The sequence below is a fragment of the Montipora foliosa genome, chromosome 6, assembly GCF_036669935.1.
Source record: "Montipora foliosa isolate CH-2021 chromosome 6, ASM3666993v2, whole genome shotgun sequence".
In the NCBI taxonomy this organism is placed as follows: domain Eukaryota; kingdom Metazoa; phylum Cnidaria; class Anthozoa; order Scleractinia; family Acroporidae; genus Montipora; species Montipora foliosa.
Window position 1 is genome coordinate 39,743,700 of NC_090874.1, and position 17,498 is coordinate 39,761,197.

General features: G+C 39.6%; 1 protein-coding gene across 4 annotated transcripts in view; it reads left to right on the forward strand.

The window, feature by feature from the left end:
* Positions 1 to 302: 302 nt before the first annotated feature.
* LOC138009060 (uncharacterized) overlaps positions 303 to 17,498 on the forward strand; it is a 17,735-nt gene continuing 539 nt past the window's right edge. The window contains exons 1-10 of one of the 4 annotated variants that reach the window (XM_068856350.1): positions 303 to 364; positions 8,463 to 9,677; positions 10,029 to 10,303; positions 10,760 to 10,849; positions 11,154 to 11,273; positions 11,435 to 11,579; positions 12,389 to 12,521; positions 13,478 to 13,602; positions 15,752 to 15,865; positions 16,322 to 17,498. The exon at positions 16,322 to 17,498 is cut by the window's right edge and continues 539 nt beyond it. In XM_068856350.1, the coding sequence (XP_068712451.1) occupies positions 310 to 364; positions 8,463 to 9,677; positions 10,029 to 10,303; positions 10,760 to 10,849; positions 11,154 to 11,273; positions 11,435 to 11,579; positions 12,389 to 12,521; positions 13,478 to 13,602; positions 15,752 to 15,865; positions 16,322 to 16,422 (2,373 nt within the window). In that variant the 5' untranslated portion in view covers positions 303 to 309 and the 3' untranslated portion in view covers positions 16,423 to 17,498. Of the gene's footprint in view, positions 365 to 5,005; positions 5,139 to 6,486; positions 7,010 to 7,561; positions 7,666 to 8,462; positions 9,678 to 10,028; positions 10,304 to 10,759; positions 10,850 to 11,153; positions 11,274 to 11,434; positions 11,580 to 12,388; positions 12,522 to 13,477; positions 13,603 to 15,751; positions 15,866 to 16,321 lie in introns of those variants that run through there. The other 3 variants (XM_068856351.1, XM_068856349.1, XM_068856352.1) reach the window with 3 other exon arrangements.

Consider the following 17,498-nt stretch of genomic DNA (forward strand, 5'->3'; position numbering starts at 1 on the left):
ACCTGGTTCAACACTGCATATTGTTTTTGCGTGGTGCAAAATTTGTAATGTGGCCGGATAGCAGCGGCAGTTTAAGAAGAAATGTTTGAAGGTGGCTAGTTCATTCGCAAGAGCAGATTACTTTTTCCTCTTTGTTTTAATGCCGCTAAAATAAGTCCACGAAAAAATGACGCTATTTGTCTATTAACCAATGGAGTAATTGTGCAAATTAATTACGTTTGCATCGATTACTCCCCCATAAATGCATAAAAGGCGCTGCCTTTGAGAATGACCTGGTCAGTTATCAAACATCCGAAGTAAACCTGCAATATGCCGTTCCCTGCTTTTCTGAGGACAGTCTGTTTCATGATCTTCCTTTCAACAGGTCAGTAAAGCATTGATCGCTGTACTAAAGTAATAGTGAGGGAGAGGCATCTCAAGCCCTTTACGATCTTGCAAAACGTCCAGCGATGCACGCAATCACACATACAAATTTTTACGAGTATTAGCGATCCACAACTGAGGCTGGTTACTCTGACCAAGAATTGTGGATCATCTGACGATCGCAATTTATGTCACTGAAAAACCCGTGTACATCATGATTAATTCTAAACACAAAGGTCTCTATTTCTTCCTGTTTCGGAAAAGACGAAAGCCTTTGATTGCAACGCTTTTTGCTGTTCTCAAAACAGGGAATTCCTTTCATGACGTTAAAGCCCTTTCTCTGACGTTTCTCGCTATGCGATCTGTTGGTAAATAAAAATGTTGGTCCATTGACTATGGAAACTTAAATCGAGATCTTTAAGCATGGACCATTGGGATAAAAAAGCGGATGTTCTCTAAGTCTAAACTGAGTCCATTAAAATAGACGGAAGACACGCCTCTGCATGTGAATATCACTTGAACTTTTCAACCCCCATACAAACAGAAGATTGTTTGTATTCTATTATGTCCTGTACTTCCCTTGACGTCAATTTCCCCTTGCAGAGAATCCACATTTTGCAAATTCTTGAAAATGTCTGGTTTTAAAATAAATTTTGATTCTTGCTGTTTGAATTTCGTCATTTGTATGCAAATATTTTTCCCTTAGGGAAATTTGATTGTTAAAAGTATTGAATGAACAATATCTTGATATCATGAAAAACGCACGCAATGCTACTCGAGGTTATGCCACAAAGCCACGCGTTACGAAAAACTGCTTGGGAGGTCAATAGAATGCTGAAATCCACAACTTATTGAGTAATTAACGAAACGAAGTCGCACAGTCATTGGTCGAATTGACGAAACAAGAAGGTCTGACAAGGTTCTTTCCCGATACCATTTTCACCTAACTGATCCGCAACAAGGGATTAGTAGACCCTTACGTTTTCGAAAGGGATATTTTTGCAATTTTTGGCACTTAAAAAGGTCACCTGGAAGTTCTCCGAAGGTAACGTTCAGCTATCAATCTCTAAAATGAAGATATCATTCCCTACACAGTCTTTATACATTACAAGGAGCCTAGAAATGGTTCTCATACAATCAAGTTTGCCAATGGCTTAATTTGCTCGTTGGGTGCCCTTGACTCACCTACTCATACGAGGAATACATCTTACACGGGGCGCAAGAGAGGTGAAATAATACCTAAAATAACCAGAAGAAAGATACGATACTCGACAGCATTAATTCAGTGTGGAAGAAATATCACTGCGAGAGATAAAACTATTTATTCTTTCACGACAAGGAAGTCATCGCCTACAAGGAGTTACAGTCTTCGATCGAACTGACTCTTGTCTTCGATCGAATCGACTTTTGTCGATCGAAACGACCTTCGATCGAAACAACTTTCGATCGAACTGACTTGCATTCTGAGCAACGGTTTGATGTCTCCATATCACCATTTTCAAATTTACGTTGAAAATAATTTAAAAGAAAAAATGTGCGTCAAGAGTTCAGTACAGTAAAGAACAGTGAAGAGTTTGTTTAAATAGCGTAACCGTGGCTCCATGTGGTTAACCACCGCTTTTTCGTTTTGTTCTTCAAAGGCGGCAAATAACTCAGTGTAATAATTTCTGTACTAAACACACAAATTTAACTGCTCAAACTCTTCAATCGCTTCCACCATTTTTTATCATCGCAGGGTCACACAAAGATCAATCCACCATACTGTGACTTTTCCACACCCTTCTGAAACGCCAGTCTTTACGTTGTGTACGATTTTTGCTCGAATGTCGGAATGGAAAGCTATGATTGTTATCTTCTTTGAACTAAGGAAAAACTGAGAGTATTTACTGAGATAAAACTTCGGTACTAATTTGTTCGTCTGTTCAGAATTATGTTCTTGTACATTGCATGGGCAGCGGAAGACCAACTTTTGCTTTTGCCTGTCACAGTTTTACTGTATTTATCGCGCGTAGCACTAAGACGAATTATTGGATAAGACAAAGAGCCAAAGCGTGTCTTTGTCTAATGCGTTTGAGAAGTGTAGTCTTCGCCGTATGTGAGACGCGCTTTGCGTCAATGCGCAGGCAAAGAAGAAAATTTAGCACTAAACAAATAAATGGACTCAGCGGAGGCGTACTTTATAAGGTTTCAGTCGGAGTCCACTGGCGGAGTGCCTCTTCAGTCTCTTTATGACGTTATGATATTGGCTGCGGTTTACTTAATACAGACATCTACGACCAAATCGTTTAGACAGCACTTAGCATAAAATCTAAAGTACTCAAAAACACACTGAAGAGCTTCGATCCCTATTTTATTGCATATCAAGTGTTTGGATACAGGGAAGGCAACGCTTGTACCTAATTTATTAACCAATGATTACATCAAGCATGAACAATAATCAAACGAAAAAAGTTGTAAAAAATATGCCTTTACGTGCAACAAAAAATACTTCCCAACGAGCAGAAGTTGGCATTGGCCTTGTTCGTGATGCAGGACATGCCTTCTTATTTTCAATGGTCAGTCATCCCCTTTCAAAACTGACACAAAATGCGTCATTTAACGCTATGATAATTCTGATGTTCATGCAAAATTCTTCCCACCGTCGACCTGAAATAAAAACAGTTGCTCTAGAAACGGAAAGATAAACTTGTCTGGAAACAGGAAGCTGAAACCGGTTAATTTCTCACCATGTCGCTCGATATTTTTCTGAAGTCATTTGGTTTTATGGTTTTCCTTTTATTAGGTCAGTATAACACTGAATGGTTCAGCACCAGCAATAGCAGCGTAAGCAAAAATAGCTCCACACCATACATTACGAAAACCACTATCGGTTTCAAGAGTTCAGTTTTGTGTATCTTGCAAAAAAATATTATTTTTGCTGGATGTTTTTCAGATTAGTTCTATATTCATCGACGGAAATAAAAGACTTGAAAAAAGGTCATGGACTGATAAATGGTGACCTGCGCGCTCCTAGAACAATTGCCTCGGAAATTGAGGTTTAACTTAAGTTATTTCTTACTGTTCAGAGAAGGCATAAGCTCTGAGAAGACGGTTGTAAACGTTTGGTTCAGTTCTGGAAAAAACCAAACTTAACGTCAGTGTTAACGTTGTGTGATATAATCCCGTTTCTAAACATAACTTATCTGTCTTCTTTTGGTCGAAACGCACCAGGAATTTCTGTAAAATGAGTGGCTTAATCTTAAGTTCGTAGAGCTTACAGAAATCCATTGGAGAGAACAAGATGCACGCTTTTGAACTAAAGTGTTTCGTTGTGCCATGCTCCTTTATTTTCAGCGCCATTTTCCGTTCGAATCAAAGCGTGCATAATGTAGTTCTTTCCTGCCATCGATCTTGAAAATGTTCAGTCAAGTTTAAATCGCATAATTCTACGCAGTTCTGTGACAGCCAGATGTGGCCGTTACATTTTGAAAATGCAGTAGCATACGCTGAAGGAAAACATTATTGCCAGTACTGAATTTGGAGGAAAAATTTAAAGGAAGTTGAACTGCGGTTATCAAAAAATGCTTGGAAAAAGGAAAAAGACTTGTGCTTTGAAAAGTCGCAGGAAAATAAAACGTTCTAACTTCCTGTCGAGATTTAATTATTTTTTACATAACTGAGAAGTACGTCATCGTTAAGATCACAAACATACAAAAGTCTAGAGATGCATGTGGGATATTATCTTTGCACAGCAAAAGGGAGGGAATGCTAACACGCTAACGTTGCCTCGTGATGTTATTATCAAGTTTGTGACAAATGATTTGTGTCTTGTTCACGGTGTGGCTTGATTAAGTAGCAATCTTGAAAACCGAGAGCTGACGTTGGCTAAACGAAAGCTCTTTGGGTTGACTTGTTTTCAACATTTCGCGTACAGTTACAAATCAGTGCAATGTTTCAAGTAAAGTGTATCAGTATCGCTAACATTTCCGGCCCTAAAACATGTACGACAAGAATCACATGAATTCCAAACCGCGGGCCCTTGACACGAAATGCAGAATTGTTTCAGACAATTTTGGACAAATCGTAAGAACATCGAAATCTATTCAACCCTTACCTTATTAGTTTGCCTAACGACTCAAGAATTTTTAGAGATTTTTTTTTTTCAGTAGGAGCAACATAAATTCTGAAGAAAAACAGGGAATGAGTCCATTAAACAAATAGATGGAACGTTTTGTCGTGTCATGTACCCTTTCCTGGTTTGTATGTCGAGTGCCAGCAACAAACATGATAGACTGCACACTTCACTAAACGACTGATATCAGCTTTGCTTGCGCTGTAATACGTAAAAGATGTGTAGGAACTGCCACCTGATCCCTGTCATACTGAAGTGTAATGAATCGAGCTCCAAACTTCAATGTCAACACTCTATGAAGAAACCACTGGCAAAGAAAGAAGTAAACAGTGGACTTTTTTAGTGAGAACAATGTATTAAGGCGACTGGTTTCACAGGCTTAACCATAGTTTAATGTATAATTTTTAACATTTGAATTTTAAAAAATGATGAAACCAGAAAGACTAGCGTGCAGAGCGCATAGGTTGAACGTAATCCAACCGTAAATCCTGAAAAAGTGGACATGTAGTATTGCGTGAGCCGAAGAAAGTCGCCTGACAATGATTAATTTGTTCTTACACACGAATTTCTGTCAGGGGCCTTGCATGACGGCTGATATTAGTACTCTGACAGAAAGAAAAGAAACGGGCAACTGAGTTTGAATCACAAGTGGGAACTTCGAAAGGTATCCATTTTTGCTAACGGTTTATCGTGTATCATGGTAGTATCAGTTTTCGTTTAAAAAGTGTTTGACAGTTTTCGCGTCATCAGGGAAGTTTCTTCAACCTTTCCTCAGCAAAAAAACAGCAGGCAATTCAATGCGGGGAATTTTCAGTCTGACTAAAAAAAGCAGCAACCGTGCCTGTTACGAGCACAAACTTATACGAACTCTGGCTTTCTAATAGCCGGACCTCTAAACGAGCCCTTTAGTTGACGAAGTTTATATTTTTAGGAAATTAGTATCTTTATTACATTGTAAAATAATGCGGAAAACCTCAAATTGAAGGGCCCAGGAAAAAGTCGTTAATACATTTGCAACTTTTACGATGACGGAAGGCTACTGATTCGAGGTTGCTGGAGATTGTTGAAAAATGTGAGGCCACTTATACGTGATACGCACTACTCAGTCGAGCGTTTGTCTTTAAGTCCTTGAGGTTGCCAACCTTTACAACGTTTAACAGCAGGGAAACGTTTAGAATGAGTTTTGCAGATCGAGCGGCCGTCTACGATCGCTTCCACGTAATACATGACGATGAATTTAAAAGCTTGTCTTTCTTAGGGTAGAAACTTACTCGATGAAAGGAATGGAGAATTGAGAACAGTCCTTAGTGCACCATAAAAACACGTCAGTTCTCGAACGAGGATGGAATTTAACTTAACTCAATTCCACACATACAGGTTGGCTCGAAATTCGTCTTTTGTCTGACCTTCGCCAGTAAAAATAGACGGAGGAACAGTAACTTTGAACCCCAAGGAATGGTCACTTCAGTAGTTCCGTCTTTGCGCTTGTTTTAACCTTCGAAATCCGTAAGAACTTTCCTTGTCAAAAAGTTAAGGTCACTGAAGGATCAACAAAACGGCTTCGTGGCCCTGAATCAGTAATAAATAAATAAGGTTGAATAATTTGGCATACGTGATGTTTTGTAACGGAATAGCATTAAATTGAAGAGTCTACTGGAACACTCACATTACGCCTTACTGAGTTCTCCTTACTCAGCAAAAAACGTTTTACCATCGAGAAACGTTGAGCCTTCTCACCAAAACTTCAGAATGACGATAATAATTTATTATTATTTATTACAGAAAGATCTTGATGTGGAATTGAGTACACCTGAATATCTCTTTCACGACGGGTGAGCCATAGTCGTGTGCCTTCATCATATCGCTTACGCCTTGATAAACAGTTACGTGGGTGAACAGAAAGTTCGTGTTTATAGCCAAACAAGTAGATTACGCAAACTATACATGCAATGTTCAAATGGGGAACTGTCAGCTTCCCTTCTTTTTTTTTGCGGCGGTTTGTTGGCTTGTAATAAACCGCAGGGAAAAAACTCTTAAGATTCTGAAGTTTTAATTGATATGATGCCTAAGAGTATAGGAGTCGTTGAAGCAGGACCTTGATCACCACTGCACTATAGAGCGCCCTTAACAGACAGTGAAATTCGGAATCCGTGAATATATCGTCGTAAGGAGGATGCTGGAAAAAGAAAAGGACAAGGAAAAGACGCTCGATATTGAAAAGTGCTATCAGCATGTTTTTTTTTTTCCCGACTTCAGTTGAATAAGCGAGGAATCCGTGATATTGGGTTGAAGAGGTCATAAAATTAGCCAGGAAGATATTTGCGGTCACTTTGTTCTCAGTTTCGTCTAAGCGTAATAGGAAAGCTTTGCTTTGTGACATCATTACTTTCCATACAATAAATGGCATATAAACTCTGCAACCCTTTTGTCCATCAAGCAAAAAAAAAAAGTTGTAGTTGGAGATCCACCGGCTGTTCACCATGGTTTATCGAGTTTTCCTTAGGACGCTGTGTCTAACTGTTTTCATTTCATCAGGTGATGTTCTTTAAACTGTTGCAAACTGTGCTAAGAGCCCAATAACTTTTGCTCAGTCATAAACTTGAAGAGGTGAAAGAAACGGGGAAGTCAAATCAATTCATTTTCTGATTGAATTGCTCTTTATCGATGCATCGTTACATGACAGTTTTGTTAACTGAATGTTCTAAACACTTTTAGCGGTTTTCCGTGAATCAGGTAATGTTTATTATTCTAAGCGTAGCTTAAATGAAAGAATTTTCCATCAACGCTTTTTACTCGGACATGTTCCGGCTCACGCACGTTGAAGCAAGTTATGACAGAATTTTAGAAACTGATAAATAGGTCAAACTGATCACTCCTGCATATTAAACGTGAATTAAGAACAATCCTTTTTTTATTTTTCTTGTGATAGGCGAAATGGAAAAATGAAATTGCAAGTATAAATCGTAGCCATTACAAACAAAGAATCCGGATAAATCTTATTTTCTTCTTCTGTATACTCTTCCTGAAAACTGACGCCATTTATGATTTCCAAACCATAATTATGCTCTCCTCGGATGGTTTTCTTTGCGGGCCGATGATATTAAAAGCACACATCAGAGGAATGCGCAGTTAATGGGTCACTGAACCAAAGATAAAGCAGTAAGTGAAGACAGGCGAAAATGTGTTTACAGGTGAACTTTCGGAAATCTGGATTATTTTCTTCACATAATTCTATGATATTTTTGCTTGCTTAAAAACTCCCATCTTTCAGAATTTTACCTAAATCCGTGTAATAATGTAATGCTTGAAAATGTGGTCTTTATTTTTCAATAGAGTAAACATTTTGCATTTATCAGTAAGTTTTCCTATCGTTTCAGCATGTAATAACCTTCAAATATAGTATGTCTACGGTGTTAAAAGTTTCAATACAAAGTAGGCCCTACATGTCATCCTTGCTAATGATAATGGGGCCATGACTTCTCCGAAACGTCGAAAAATCACTTACAAGCGATATTGTACATGTGTGGCTGTATTGTGAGATCGTTTTCACGTATGTCTCATTAGTATTGCCCGCCAATTTGGTGTATCAACGATTGTATATAGTCACGATAACTTTGTTTTGAGATGTAACGAAATTGTATTTACATAATTCGATTTCACGATTTTGTTCTAGAAGGAAATATAGTTGGTCAAGTAAAAGGAGTGCGGTTTTATTTAAGTCCTTTGGAATTGAAAAATCATTTGAACAACATTTAAGGTGACTCCCTGGTTTTGCATTGCGCAACCCTACTGCGCATAATTTTTTGCGTCATTGGCGTGCGCCAGCTCGCGCACATTAATATAATGGCGGATTATCACTGACATCAAGCTTAATCTGTCAAGGAATGGCTACTTTCTCCTGAACGAGCACGGTTACCTCCTCTTTTTAATGGTTTTATAGACTCGTAATCTGCTTTTTTTTTCGTTTGTGTTTTGGTTTGTCATCTAGGTTGTTTGATGCAATGTTCATTGGCAACAAATCATCAACTACAAGCCCTTTTCAGCTTGAGTGGAATAAAGGGTGATGTCAAATTCTTCCAAGGACACAACGATGGTCCTACACACATCATGGTCGACTTGGAAGGAGTCAACGAGACTCTGGCATGGAGCATACGACAACTACCCATGGTTTATAATGGAAACGCGGCTATGAGTTGTCACGAAGGGGAAGTTGGAGCATTATATGATCCTACAATGGCTGCGAGATCTTCAAACTACAGTACCTCCTGCACTTTATCTAGTAACTCGAGATTCCAGGACTGTGCTGTTGGGGACTTAGCGGGGATGCTTGGGAACCTGAATGCCAACAATTCAAAGGGGAATTTTACACACCAGAGCATGATGATTCCGATCACTGGTCCGAACAGTATCATGGCTAAAACACTGGTACTGTACAGCGGCGACATGCCCAAGGCGTGTGCATTGATAACTCCAAAGGAGGTTATGGTGACGGCTAAAGCAGTCTTCAAATATCCGGTAGCAGGCTATGTTTATTTTAGACAAGTCGTCAAGAGCTCAGACACAGACACCAGTCTATTTGTCAATCTCTTTTATGTCAACAGTGCATTATTGTCAAGTCAATTTACATGGCAGATTAACCAAGGTACAGTTTCGTGCCAAATTCCTGGAGAGATTTTCAATCCTAACAGTATCAATGGACAAAACTGCAGCAAGGAAAAACAGGAAAATTGTCTCATTGGTGATTTGTCCTCCAAACACGGTGACGTCACAGTTTCTATGGCTACAAAGGAAATGTCAAAAACTAAAGTTGCTTTCACTGATACCAACCTGCCTCTGAGCGGAGCAAACAATGTCATCGGAAAAAAGATCGTACTGTTCTCAAAAGTAGATCCAAAAAGACCTTTTGCATGTGCCAGTATAATGAAGGTGAAACCAATGGTTGTAAAAGCGACCTTCACGGCCAACGTACATGACGGTATCGATGGTTATTTCAAGTTTACTCAACGGTCTCCTTTTGATCCAACCACAACAGAGATAAACTTGACTGGATTAAAAAGGAAAGCTGAAGGATACCACGTGCACAACTATCCTATGCCATGGGAGATGAAATTCAACGGAAGTGGAACATGTGCAGGTGGCTACCTGGGTGGACATTGGAATCCTTTTGGCGTTGATGTGAAATCAAGTCCTTCTCCTGGAACTGGTATAAAGCAGAATTGTTTTCCTTTCGATATTTCTTTGTCACAACTTCCATAGGATGAATAGGAGACTCCGCCTGAAGTGTACTCTTAAAAGATAGACCAGTATCTTTAAAGGCAAACATTTTTTTTATTTTTTTCTGAAGGATAAATGAGTTAAGTGCTTTGAAATCCAGGAAAGCGTTGTTCGTGTTTACGACGTAATCTGCATGCCTTCAATTTCACCATTCAATTCGGACAGCCTAATGTTTTCAATTTCATGCGTTCCTATCAACCAAGGATTTTGCAATTTATCTGAAGGGAAGTGTGTGTGAAAGCTCACTTTTATCTCGTCGTTTCCACCCATTTCTTTTTAGGGACAAATGATGAATATGAAATCGGCGACCTAAGTGGAAAATATGGATCATTTCACAATGTCACATATTACAATAAGAGACACGTTGACTTCAACCTGCCTTTGTTTGGCAAGAACAGCATCCATGGACGATCAATCGTTATCCACAAAATGAAAGTTATGGGAAGCGGCAGATGGGTGTGTGCAGACAATCCAGCCGTGCTGAATCATGAGATGTTTGTAATGAAGACCAAAGTGACTTTCAAGGGCCCTGCTCTGAAGGGTTACATTCTTTTGGTGAGCTGTTATGTGTCATGGCAGATTTGCGATATGTTTGATTGAAAATCCTTAAAATATCTGGAACTTGCTCTTAAAGCTTTTGCTGTACAACATAATATTAACCGAGAAAAGAAGAGAGTGGTTAAAAAAAAAATTATATAAATCAGCTGCTGAGGGGAGTCACTCCTTATTATATTAGAAGTGAAAATGAGACTTGGTGTTAAGAATATTCGGTGTGTAGCCAGTTGACACTGGCTAAAAATATATTGTTCTGGACGTTTCGGCTACTACTGTTGCCTTCTTCAGCAAAGTTAAAAATGCACATGTCTAACGGCGTCCTACTTGACATGTTGCATTAGTCAAGTTTCGTTTCGACCTTTCAAAGTTAAGACAACAAAAGATATCTCATATTATACCAACTTCTTCCTCTCCGGACGTTGAATTGATTTATTATTGATGCTTTTTTTTTTTCAGATTCAGCAGAAGTCCCACGAAAAGTTCATGGAATCTGAAGAGACGTCGATTTACATTGATTTGGGCTATGCCTCCAATTCCAGCAAAAAGGTAAAAATATTCATGGTTCCTTGAGAAAAAAAATAAGTTAATATTTCAACTATCCACGTGAGGCTTCACAATGAACACAGGTTATAGGTTCGATGACATGAATCCGTTTAACTACTACGAAAATTACTATTGAAATAGACAGAAAGGCTTCAGACAATGAACGAATCAAAGTTCCTTTTCCACGTTTGTGAAAAAAACAGATAGTGAATCTAGTCATAAAGTAGCCTGGAAGACAAATGAATAAAGGGCTTCAATAGAACGGCTGAACCAAAAAAGTATGAAATGATTTTCTTTCCATTATCAGAGCGTGGATCATCCATGGCATGTGCATGTGAACCCTGAAGGAAATGACACCTTTGCTGAAATGGGAAAGAGATGTAAGAGTCTTGGACCTCATTATAACCCATACCACGTCTACTTGTCCGTAAGTATTGAATGCCTTTCTTTTTTGTGCTCTTATTATTAGCTGGCCAAGTACGGTAGAAGAAAAGAAACGTGTGAGAAGCGATATGTGTTAAAGTGCATTGTTTAGTGTCTGATACCATCGATTTAAGAAAAGGTCTGCAATATTTCTTCGGTTTTCAGGGAACCTACAAAACCTCTTGTCTTTCTAACAACATGATGCGTTGTGAAGTTGGGGATCTCTCTGGGAAGCATGCTCGGTTGAATGTTGGTTTCGGAAAGCAGTTCTTCACTGATCCTGATCTTCCATTGTTCGGAGAAATGTCAGGTAAGATCATCTTGAGCAAAAAAGAAACCAAAATGAGAAGTTTTGTTTCTACAACTGCTGACGACAGGTTAAGTTGAGCGTTTATTAGCTGCTCAATCACAGGCAGCCCAATCTCGGTATACGATTTATAGACTTTGTATGGAAAATTAACTTTGAGCTTATAAATGCTAAAATAAGCTGTAAGTGCAGAAATAAACTTCAATAACATCTACGTACAGTTGTCCTTGTCTTTTCTGTGCAATCGGAGGGCAAACTGTATCCGTTTTAGACGGGTTTGTGGCTTTCGAATTTTTAGAATGTCGTTGGCTATCATTTCCCCTCATAAAGAGAAGAAAGTTAAGGCTGGTAACTCTCGGCGATCTCGTCCCACTAATTGCTCTCGAATCACAAAGCAACGGTCCGAATCGCCATAAAAACACTGACCCCGACCAGCTTTTTATTTGACCGAACAGCCACGATCGATTAATTAATCACAGCTATACGAACATTATCATGTGGGGATCCCTTGGTGATATTAAATTGAGTGAATGTTACATTTTCATCTCTACGTTTATTTATTCATTCAAACTTGCCAAATAACTAATTATAGAGCGAGTTTCAATCGAGTATCGTAAAACCAAAACCAAAGTAATTACTTTGGCCAATCAAAAAGGACGGAGACAATCTGGTAAACCAATTAAAACTCGAAGTAATTAGACACCCTCCAAGGACAAAGGGACTTGACAGATGGCTTAAACGACTTAATATCCCTATAGTCACTGTCTCGTTGTTCCGTTTGAAACTTCCTATTTCTGGATTTGTTTCCACAGTTGTTGGACGAGGAATCGTAGTTCATGCAACAAACGGTGGTTCAGCGCGTCTTGCCTGCGGTACTATCAAACCCGTAAAATCTTTGTATGTGGAGAAGTCTCTGCAATATGTACAAGGAGCTGGATTTTCACGGTAGGCATGATGAATTCGTTATGACGGCGTTATGACGCATTAGTTATCAATTGAAATTGAGGATGCGTTCGATTGACCGTATTCCGAAATAGGAATACATGCAATAGAAGTTAATAATCCTTCGTTTTTACAGAGATTCACATTAAAATGGTAAAACACCTGCTAAAATTACTATATTTTAAACATTTCTTTATTATCTTTGTTTCCTCAAAACGCCAAACATGCCGTTTTAAATCATCACTCCACGTATTCTTATCAGTTCCGGATGATCGAACGCATCCTGAATTGGATACAGAGACTCTGGGACTTAAAGCTGTAATACACTTGCTACTTGATCAGGTCAGGTCAATCCTCGGAGCCCCGCTGGGGGAGCACAAGGAACTGACAAACTTCTTCCATTCAGACCGGTCCTGGGCCAGCCACCGCAGCTCGTTCCACGTCTTCCCAGCTGTTTTCATCTCGTCCTCGATGGTCCTCCGCCAAGTGCCGAGTGGTCTACCGCGGTGCCTCTTCCCAGGGGGCGCCCAAGACAGCGCCTCGAGCGGGTGCCGGCTTTCTTCATGCGAAGGACATGGCCAAGCCACGTCCACCGTATTCTTTTCAGCTCCAGAACGATGTTATTCACCCCTGTGCGCCTCCAGATCTTCTCATTGCACACCTTTTCTTGCCACCTGACTTTCAATATTCTCCGTAAGCATCTCCCTTCGAAGCCCCGAAGTTTGCTCTCCAACTTCTTGTTGGTTCTCCACGTCTCTGAGGCGTAGAGAAGAGTTGAACGTACGTTGCTACTTGATAGTTGGGATACAAATATTGCAGCATCTGTCGACATTTTGAGTGTCGAGATTATTAAATGGCCACCGCTTGCCCCAGGTGGGGCGTTTTTTAAGGTTCAATCGTAGGGCTCTTTAAATTGTTATAGTCTATACCATAGGTTTACTGTTTGTGTTTTTTGGTAGGAAAACCTTTGCCAGAACTGTTTCAGCAATATTGGATATGCCAACATGGCGGATATTTTACATCAGAAAAGAAGAAAGCAATATTCAAGGGTGTGTGACAGTAAAATTTGGGATCATTGGAAATGGTTAGTACAATTCTGCTTGTACTCATGGCCTTTTGTAAGCTTGGTTTCTACTTTTCCGGCAAGCTAACAAGTATACAGGAAATAAGTCCAACGGAGCTTTACCCTTTCTCTTATAAAGGGTTCCCTATTGACGATTAAAATCGTCTGACGTTAGACAGAGTAAAATCTGTTAAGGTAATTTCCTTGAAAATGACTTAATATCCAGAATTTTTCAAACTTGGCACAACTGATATTCATACACAGGACATTAAAAAAATGCAATAAGAAGATGTGGTCACCGTGCTTGTTTTCGCGCTGTATGCCCTTCATTCTAAGTGTTTTTTCACCGAATTACGCGAGAAGCGTTCGAAACTAGGTCAACCGGAAAAATTGTTGTTATGTAGTAAAAGCTACTAAATATTACTGAAAACTTGAACCTACTTGCTTTTCCGGGCTATGATCTTTAAGTAAAGTGATCTCAAATTGTTCAATCGTGCAAAGAAATGAAATCAAATTGGACCGTTACAGTCATCACTTTGCACTGTAAATACCAGAACTTCTCCCATCCAAACTTTTTTTCCTTAAAACCGTGTACCTATTACGAGTGAATAAAACCATCAAAAATGAGGGGTTTCCGTGCTCTTTTTTTTTTGCAAAACGATAATAAATGGATGGCAAAGGGGCAATTTCGGCTTCAAAATGACCATTTTCCGCGAAAGGACTTGGGCGAGTTACAAAACAACACCTGCTTAACCGAGAAGAATTATCATGATTGCACTTAAAAGCTCTTGAACAGCAAAAGCAGCCATTGTTGCCTGCCGTCAGATGGCCGGTTATGTTATGCGCAGTATGAGATGCGCGCTGCAAAACAAGGGAATCACCTTAAGTGTCACTTTTAGGAGGAAGAGAGTTAATGAACGAACCAGTCAGGCCCCAAATGTTAAGAAGCTGCATAACTGTATCCAGTCGATAGGTCACTGACGTGAGTTCAACTCCGGCCGGACCAACACTCACGGACTTTAAATAACTGAGGAGAAAGTGCTGCCTTAAAAATAATAATGACATCCGCAAATGGTTAGACTCTCCAGTCTTCTCAGATAAGGACGATAAACCGTAGGCCCAGTCTCACAATCCTTCAATGTTCATAAACTTTGTGGGACTTAAAACAGGCCACACACTTGTCGCGAAGAGTATGGCATGAAGTTCCCGGCGTTGTCGTCTGTCTTCTGTGGTGTATAATGGTTGGGAGGGTAAATGCTCGGAGATATTAGCTACACCAAGCTACTCTAAAATCCAAGGGTACATAAAGATATATGATATGATATGACTTCACGTTAAACGTTGTACACCCTTACTTAGATGTGCCTAGAGTGTGCATATTCATGAAATCATTTCACATGCTGAAACTATACGGCCTAGCTATGAACAAATGGGGCCAGGAGTGTGGACTCAAATGTTGTGTGGTGTATTCGCTGAAAAAAATATTCCGTTTTAAATTTACTCGTGATTTATTTAAGTACAATAAACCAATTTTGTTATATTAAAATTCAGCCTAAAACAAAAGGCATCATCTTGAGGCTCTGGAAAATAAAATCATGCAAAATCATTCTATTTATTACCCAGAGCCTCGAGATGATACCTTTTGTTTTGGGCTGAATTTTCATATATCGAAATTGGTCTATCGGGTTTGAATCCTACAAAAAGGCCTATACCGTGCAGATCTCGAACTTAACGCATAGTCGTTGATGCGTCCACAGCCACCTCTTCGACATGCGCACATGAAAATCTATTACCCCTAAACACTCTGCGTTTGCTCAAAACTGAACATTTAATTTGTTCTCCTAGTCGTAATTGTACTCCAATTTAAAATTCGGTTATGATATTCAGTTCAACCCACAGGACTCAACTCTCCCATATTGGGCACATCATAACTTTGCAGTTAAGCACTGAATATCTAGCACCGTTCTCCCTCTATAGAATGGTAATACTAAGCAGAAGTATGCGACGATTTACTCTCTTGAATGAGATCATCCCCTTAAATTCGACGATTGTTGTTGTTGTCGTTTTGTCAGGTCTGGTGTGTAAAGCACGATGATTACATGCTAACGATGTAATGTAATAATTTTTTATCGTAAGTATGCTAAACCGTTCCTAATTCCCGTTTTTACAGAAAAGCAAGTTCGTGAACCTTCGAAAGCTTTCGATTTTATCTTAAGGAGCTCTCCAGCACAACTGAAGGAATTTCAACCGTCCGATGACTGCCGCCCTTCTTCTTCGACAAAAGGTAAAAACTGAATGAGTCATGGTTATGGTTTTTCACTGCACGCCGCATTTGCTTTCACCGAGGTAGTGATAGCAAATTAGACTGATAGAAAAAAACGTATTTTTTATATTTTTATCGAATATTCCCTTAATTCACAGTCCTCCGAAGTAGTCAAAGCATTTCTCCCTTTCATTCCCCAATATTAACTATGTAGAACACCCTTTGAGAAGAGGCTTGTCGTATGATATGAAACTTTTTATCTGAGTAAATCACGTGACGCCTTGAAGAGTCATGATGCATCGTAAGAAATTCGCTCTTCCTTGGGCAGACTGTATGAGTTCGACTGAAGCTGTCAAATGTCTCTCTAAATGAAAGCGATAAGGAGTCGCCTGCAGTTGCCGAACTATCATGACTAAGCCAAACGGCGTCACCTTGGTACTGATCTCCTCCTTTTTTGTCTCTTTTCTCTCTTCTCAGATTCACCGCGACCTCTGCCGAACAAGGCACGAACCAATCAATGGAGTTCGTTCGTCATATTTAACACGATGGTTATCATTGCACTTGCGAATCAAAGATGACAAGTTTTGTTTTTTACAGTGACTTGCTCCTCTCTTGAAGCCATTATCTCATCATCTGACGTCAGAATTCATAACACCTGGACTTAAATTAGTTATAATTAGCAAATATCAAGCGGTTCAGCAAGTACTATCGAGTTCTAGTTGAACGTGAGAGGTCACTAAGCACAAAAGAAGGGTAATAATTTCACGAGGCCATAGCCCAGTGGCCTAGCCTCTTGCTTCTTGAGTGCGGAAGTTCATCTGGACCCGGAGCAGTGCACTTTAATGTCCTCAGAAACTCCATACAGTATGCACCTCAATTGTTGGAATTCGAGTGCCATCCGGGATGGAAAGGACTTTTGGCGAGGAGTACTGATCGTCAATGTTGATAGACTGGAAATAGAAGTTAATTGTTTTCGGGTCAACAGTAGAGCTGACGGGTGCATTGCGAGCCTGTCTATCGGTGATCATATTGACAGTGTCCCACCACCTCTTCGAACTGGTGTGATAACTACTTCTTCTCTCATTAACAGCACGGATTTGTAATAGTGAACGCTGAACCGTTTACCATTTGTTTTATAACAGAACCAAGACATCTTGTGACATTTTGGGAATTCCTTTGTCGCCTTTGAATGCCTCTCTTTCACTGACCTCGTCGAGCTACTGTAGCTTTCACTTAGGCTCGCAAATCCCTTTGCAAGGGGCTCGGGCAAAATACCCGCTAACGGGTTAAAGCATGACATTTCAAGGTCTTTTTTCATAAAGCTGTGAAGAAATTTCAGCATTTTCAACTATACACTAGTGGGTCATTATTGCAGTTTGTGGAAAAATCAATTTTTTCCCGGCCCATGCTTCAGTGTTTTCGTCATAAGCATTCACACGTAGCCAAATTGAGCAATCAGAGCGCGCGCTTTAGTTCTACATTATTTACCCTTTTTTTATAATGTTTGAAGTATGCCTTGCGTGTACTGTGTTATCTCTATGAAAGGAATTGCCTAGATTTAGGTATTATTAAAATTATTGAGTCCCAGCTCCAACAAATACTTCGCAGTGGCTCTTTTTCATGAACTACACATTGGTTCCCGACAAGAATCCAT